A 7,169-nucleotide genomic window follows, 5' to 3' on the forward strand; every position below is an offset into this window, starting at 1 on the left:
GTCACCAAGTTATATTATATTGCTTGTTACCTACCTGTACGCAGTCGGCAATGAGAATCTTGGAGCAAGCAGGAATACTACATCCGGGTCCTAATGTCCATTGCCATTTGTGGTACTACGTTCCTCACAGTTATGAACTGCAGAAATGCTGGCTAAGTGCAGTTATGGAGCAGGCCACTAGTTTAAAGTGTAAATTGCAGTCTCAAACTCCAGCAAAAACTTGCTGCCACAGTAAATGGTTGCCAAGGAGAAGCCAAGAATTTTTCTACCACAAAAATACCACAAAATCTCAAAAGCAGTTTAAGTTTCTTGTCAGCTGTATAAATGATTAGTGTAACATGTCTACACCAGAAGATTATTCTGTATTCTTTTCTGAGAAAGTGTGAAGATACATGTATAACGATACCAGTTTCTACATGCTGCAGTTTTTAGAGACCTAAGTGTCAAAATGGGTTCAATTTTGATAAAGCAAACTAAACTGCAACAGCCAATGTCCTCCAAGTCCAGTACAAAAATGTGTTATGTGATCCAGACCATCCAAAACCAGGTCTGACCAACGGAGCACTTTTCTAAATGGTTTTAAAGATTCAATTATATAAATCTGATTTTATGAAAAAAGTCCAAAACCTCATAGGAACAGATCAAAGGAACAAAACTTTCTCGCCCCCCATATTTAGGAACTTTATCAGATTTTAAAGTTGACATGTTTGCCAGCTTTTAAGACACCACCTTTAAAAGGTCTTGAAAAGAAGTTGGCTAGTTAATTGCATGCCTTTTTAATACACCTAACTCAAAGCTTGTTTTAGAAATTCTGCTTATGCAGCTACAACAAAGCTACATTTAACCAAACTTTCAGGTGTTTTGAAAACTGCCAAATCTTTCAGTATATTTACTAATCATGGTTTTGCAACTCAGCTATTTTTAATACCTAGCAACAGTAGCTTACGTAGAAAACAGGGGTACCAAAAGACAACCTCTGTAAGGTACAAGGACATCAGCATCCTTCACTCTTCCAAGTTACAGAACTACAAAAGAACATACTTTAGGATATGCACCAGCATCTCTTTAATAAAGAATGACATGTAATCTGAAAAATAAACTGAAAAAATTAATTTCATGTTTACGTTCAGAATTCCCCATCCCAGACACTTTCACCTTTTGCGGGTGTCCCACGAACACCCTCCAGAACACATTTGCATTATTTAATACTACTTCAGCGAAGCGAATTGCATCCGTACTGCTGATTTTAAACTAAGTATCTAATACAAGTACTCCCAAATATTTGGTCTGCAGCTTAGGAACTGCTAATTTGGAATTTCCTGAAGAGCAATTCATTGCTGTAGCATGTTATCAACCCCCAAACTTTTCTGGGAAAATAAGAGGCATTCACCCAACAAGCTGAGTCGCTATTTAGTGCGCTTAGCGTTCAAAGTCAGTGTTAACCTGGTTATCAGCATTTCGCAATTGCTATTTTTTCATTTAGGGAATAACAGCACTTACAGTGAGTACTTAAGAGGGATCATGTGCACTCTACAATACTGCAATCTGACACTAAAGTTTTAACCGCAGAGAAAATTTAGCATAGAATTTAGAATTAGCCAATGCTTAGCCCAAGGAATGGAAAGATCTTTGGAAGATTAAAAGCTACTCACAGAATGCTCAGTACTTGGGGAATCGTGTGAAGGTACAGCCAAACTATGTTTACCTACTTTGTGCCAAGCAGGTCGATATATCCTGCATTAACACCACAGTATTTTACACTGGGAAGTCACGTTCCCAGCTTAGCCTGTACAGTGTAACAAGCAAAGCAACTACCTTATGAGTCCAGAAAGCTTTGAAATTCTTCTGGGGCTTAATAAAATGAACAGCAAGCTAACGAATTCATCAGATCTTCTACAAAAGAGCCTTAAAGGGAGTTTATTTGTACTGTGTAGTTTAACTATAAAACTCCAGATTCAGATACTACTTTTGATGCATTATCTCCAAACATCAATAATAAAAGAGCGATAACCATCATGCAAGCAAGCTAATTTCTGTATTTTACATACAGGTTTTTAGGATTTGCCCACCAGCTACAAGATTTAAGAATAGTTCCTACAGTCCCTGTAATACAAATAATTGTATTCTGAACTATGCAAATTAGTCCACTCAATTAGCATGAGGACATAAGCAAGATAACCTTAATCACTCAAGTAACACTTGTGGTCTTTTTGCCAAGCAATTTCAGGCAGGTATACAACACAGAGGCAAGGCCAGATCCTGTAACCTCAGACAGCCGAAGAGCATATAAATATCACATTAACAATCCTTTAGTTAGGAAGTCAGCCAATACAAGTCATTCTATGAATTTATTTTAAAATAACCATTGCTAGTCTTCTGCTTAAAGTCTTTAAAAGATTCCAAGCAGTAACTGCCAAGGTGGTAAGCGCTACCATCCCACCCATTATCCGTAGCTAAAATATGACATTCATTACATACGGCACTGCTTGCAGTGGAGCTCTAATTATTGAATCTTACAGCACTTGCAAGATTTCCATTTGCTTCCTTATTGCAGCACAATTAATGCTCAAAAAAATCTGCACCTACTGGAAAGTTAGGCTACTGCTTGACCCAATCTTTAGCTAGAGGCATTTATGGGAAGAGATCTCACTCTTCACTACAGTTCCACACCCCGGTCCAGTTTGACCTCTGTTCAAGACAGCTTACTGCAGAAGGTGTGGTATTTAGCCTTGTATGTTTAACCACGACTGGCAAGAAGAGTTACTACATTTAGTTTTCTATTTATTTGAAGCACAGTAAAAAAAAAGTTGGTACACTTTGGGAATTCAGTGGCACACGGTACACTGCCATCAAGTTAGGGACGTTATACATCAAAAAAACAGCTAAGTTTGTTTTGAAACACTGCATTACATAATTAAATTGTACTCGCCCAAACAGACCACTTACAAATATCAGGTCAGTAAGTTTCTAACATCCATAAAAACGTAGCTTTCTTACTAAAATGCAAGAATTAAAAAGTTGGTGTCTAAACAAGACAGACAAAAACAAACTGGAATGAAACTACAGGTCACATCTAAAATCGGGGTTTTTTGTTTGGGCCTTCATATTCTTCTCTCCCTCTACCATATCCTGTCGGTGTTCCAGGCCCCATTCCTCTAGGACCCTGGCCACCCACAGGCCCCGCACCTCCCTGCCCAAAGCGCTCAGGACGCTATTGGAACAGAATTAACAGTTCATTATATGTAGTTGATGTCCATGTGTGTTAAGTATATATTTTTAGAAGGTTCCGTAGTCAAGGTTCGTCGATACAATCACCATTGAGCCGATCCACAGGTACCGGGAACATAGAAAGGAAAAAAGGGTAATTTAAAAATTAGTTTATTGTAATACATGCCTTGAGGTATGTTCCCACTTGATGCATTCTCATACATCTGTTACAAAGAACAGATCCTCCCTGCAGTGCTAGAAATGTAAGCATTAGTGCAGATGTGAATTAACAACTTTTCCAAATGAGCTCTAGCAATTTCCAACCAAGTTAATGCAAATAGCTTGCAAAATTCTCACCTTTAGTGCAGTAAAAGCTTAGATTACATCACTGTCATTTCCAAATACACCTAGCCAGAGAATGTATCTTCAGTTCACTGAAGTATGAGCTGACATTCATCAAATGTCACTGTAAACAGAATGCCTACTCACCAGTTAATGGCATGTGCTGCAATAGAGACCATGTGCTTTTCAAGATGGGGTTAAGACTACGGTCTGCTGACTAAACTGCAGAGGCCTTAGGCAGTAACCAAAACTGATTGTGAGCACTACTGGATTGCAAGAAGAAAAAACAAAAATGTGAAAAAAGCTAATGACCAGTGATTTACCTAACCAACGCAACTGCTCGATCAAAAGGCTTGCACATGTTAAAATCCCATGTACTCCGGAACTGCTGCTCTATAATATGCAAAACGTGTTCAAAGATCTACAATTTATTCAGTGTTTCGAGTTAGAACTATGCACAAAGGGTTGCGTGCATTCAGTCAGTATCTCCCCACCCCACCCTCATCACAAGCTCTTAAAAATTCACAACTTCACAGCATTGAAAGGTTTCACACCAAGATGTAAAAGCTGTTACCCTGCAATAAAGCAGAGACTTCAGGTATTTTTCCACTACTGAGCAACAGAACAACGGTAGGTTGTTTGTCACAAAAATCATCTGCAACTGAAAATTCACACTTCAAGTTCTTGACTTCTGAAAGTCAGTTTCAATCCTTCCAAGAAAGGAATTTCAGAAAGATTACCTAGGTTCTTTCTGCCTAATTCATGGCAGCTTAAGCGTATCTCCAGTTCTGTTTAAAAGATGCAACTGTGACAGTACTGTGTGGCAGAACTCCCCATCCTAAGAAACTCAAGGCAGTTAAACCATCTTACTGTCACACCTTTTGACCTTATGTTTTTAACTATTACACAAGTTCGGCATGCACCTGTACCATGATTTTCAGGAGAAAAATGTACACAGCATTCACCACAGACTGCCCAACTGTTCACAGAAAACTTAGGAACTGCTTAAGTATCAGTAGATTATATAGATACATTAAGGCCAACAGCACTGTCTGCTGAATCAATGATGCCCTCTGCAAAGTTATCATTCCAAAGATATGGTTCCCCCAAAAAAACCAGAAGACACCTAACAAGCTACTATGGTAGCTCACCATGTTAAGCCAGAGGCCTAAACCCACCCAAAAATCATTTGGTTCAGCTTGTGCTGCAGTGTACACCCTTGCAGGAGGGTGGAAGCACACTAGCATTGCCACCTTATGCCAGCATAGGTTTCCATCCTAGCCATTAAGCATTTCTTTGATCTACATCCTTACTGCTTCAGTGTGATAACACCAAGCAGGCTCAAAGCCCGTCACACATATAGTGTGCCAAAAATGGTACAGTTTGGAAACATACCTCGGAACATGAAATATGCTGTAGCTTGAACAAACTCTACCTATGTAGTCATGCCCAACATGGGAAAACAAGGACAGGCTATCACTCCTTTGTGAGACAGGAACCACAAATGGCTACAGTCAAGGATCGCTGGAACATGCCTAAAGCTAAAAACCAGAAGTTCTGCTCTTCTATGGCAAACATCAGCATACAGAGTAAGTGATATGCTGTTTACCATTGCTTACTTGAGTTTACCTGCTGCTTGAAATAGACATGAGCGCAGATTTTTGAATGAACAGCATACCCACACCAACATGCATCAATCCTAACTAGGCTTGGAAGGGTCACCAACAAATGCAATGTTACACATTGGAAAGGAGAGCAAAAATCTCTCGTCCATAAATACAGAATGTCAAATTACTGAAGCTTTACTTACATATGTATTTAATTATGAAATTTGTCAGAGTCTCTGGAATTTTGTTAAAAAAATCCTTCCAAGCCTAGCAGTGATGCAGAATTTACGAAGTCCAATAAAGTCAGAGTTAATTACAAATATGCTTAACAGCACATTTGAATTCACTTACAAACAACTTCCTACAGTCTAAGCTACCATAATGGTTAAGAACTAATCTAGCACTACATACTGCCACACTAGTCTTCACGTTAAACACCTGACAAGAGAGTCAGCAGTTAACAGTGAAATTTACACAACCATCAGGACACTGGCAGAGAACAAAATCCCCAAACACAACTTTTCCCTTGTGCTAAACTAAAGCCAGCACAGGATACATTACCATGTCACTTCCCATCATAGAACCACTCATGGCTGCTTGGCCAACTCCTGGATTAGCTTCATAACCTATGCCGCCACCACCCCCAAGAGGTGGAAATTTCTGGGCTGCGGAAGCATAAGGATCTAAGAAAGAGAAATATATAATCATATTCTGACAATTTCTAAGTTAATCGTATGGAGTAATTATTTCAAAATTCTTTACCTCCCATGTTCATTGTGGTGGCACCACCCATTCTCATGTCTCTCTCCCTCTGCATAGAAGAAACAACATTTAGCACAGAAAACAAACTACTGCAATCCACACCTTTCAGGTATAACACATCTACAGCCAGCTACTACCCTTACACCTACAGAAAGACATCACATTATCTACCCTGAAGGAAGCAAAATGCATCGATCGTGGAAAAAAAATTCTGGAAATCCCTGAACATGGTAATATATCCACAAAAGATCATGATTTCACTTACTGGATCCATGTAACCCATTCTACTATAATTCTCTTCCCTCTGTCTTCTCATTTGTTCTTCCATCTCCCGCTGACGTATCATCATTTCCTCTTCCCGCCTGCGACGCTCCTCCTCCTGCCTGATCATCCCAAAGCAGACAGTTAAACCTCAGCAGTGTAACATCTGCCATTCAACAGTCTAAGCTCATCAATTTCTCTTGCATGCGCAATTTAAAAGGCACTGAATGATTACACTTAAGCAAAAAAAGATATGCTACCATACTCAAATACTCAAGGGAAAACTTACACTGCAGTTCAATTTCTCATACACAAACTGAAGCAGCAATGGCCTTTCTTGAAAAATAAAAACTTTGATATAGAAGTCATTTTAAAAAGAAACAAATGTAACATTGAAAAAGTCCCATGAAAGCCAAACCAACCTCAGCTGAATTTCCTTGCGTTTCTGCATTTCTTGATTATGGAGTTCTTCCATACGTCTCAGCTCTTCCTGACGCCTCATAAGGTCTGCAGAAATTAAGCTTGTCAGCAGCTATTTCACATACTCATGTCAGATTTAAACTCAGATTTTAATCAGAACAACCTCATGCACACTATGGCAGACAGCTACCTTCTGAGTGTTGCTATTCTTAACAATACCCAATTTAAATAAAAATTTTAGAACTAGCAGTTGCTCTTTTTTAAGCCTGAAATTCTCAAATTAGCAGTAGGAAGCATAAATTTATTCATGAAACCACTAAACAGACATACATTTAAGGCAGCATTTGAAGCAAAAAGATGATACAGAGCCAATTACCTTGACGCAAGAGGTTTGCCTGATGCTCATGATAAGCATCTTCCATCTCACTTTCAAGTTTGTCCTTGGCATCTTTCATGTTTTTTGCCACTTGCTCTCTCTGCTGTTTTTCCATTTCATCTAAAGATTTCCACCTCTGGGAATATTCAAATTCAAAACTGCCAGGCTGAGCAAAACGGGGAGGAGTCTCTCTT

General features: G+C 39.0%; 1 protein-coding gene across 1 annotated transcript in view; it reads right to left on the reverse strand.

Moving 5' to 3' along the window:
- Positions 1-2,768: 2,768 nt before the first annotated feature.
- Positions 2,769-7,169, reverse strand: part of SFPQ (splicing factor proline/glutamine-rich) — a gene marked incomplete at its 5' end in the record, with an annotated part of 6,537 nt that continues 2,136 nt past the window's right edge. Inside the window, 6 exons of the mRNA XM_010080384.1 lie at positions 2,769-3,211; positions 5,718-5,839; positions 5,919-5,967; positions 6,184-6,301; positions 6,602-6,686; positions 6,976-7,166. Coding sequence (XP_010078686.1) covers positions 3,074-3,211; positions 5,718-5,839; positions 5,919-5,967; positions 6,184-6,301; positions 6,602-6,686; positions 6,976-7,166 — 703 coding nt within the window. The remainder of the gene's footprint in view (positions 3,212-5,717; positions 5,840-5,918; positions 5,968-6,183; positions 6,302-6,601; positions 6,687-6,975; positions 7,167-7,169) is intronic.

The sequence above is a fragment of the Pterocles gutturalis genome, unplaced genomic scaffold (assembly GCF_000699245.1).
Source record: "Pterocles gutturalis isolate BGI_N339 unplaced genomic scaffold, ASM69924v1 scaffold14314, whole genome shotgun sequence".
NCBI lineage: Eukaryota > Metazoa > Chordata > Aves > Pterocliformes > Pteroclidae > Pterocles > Pterocles gutturalis.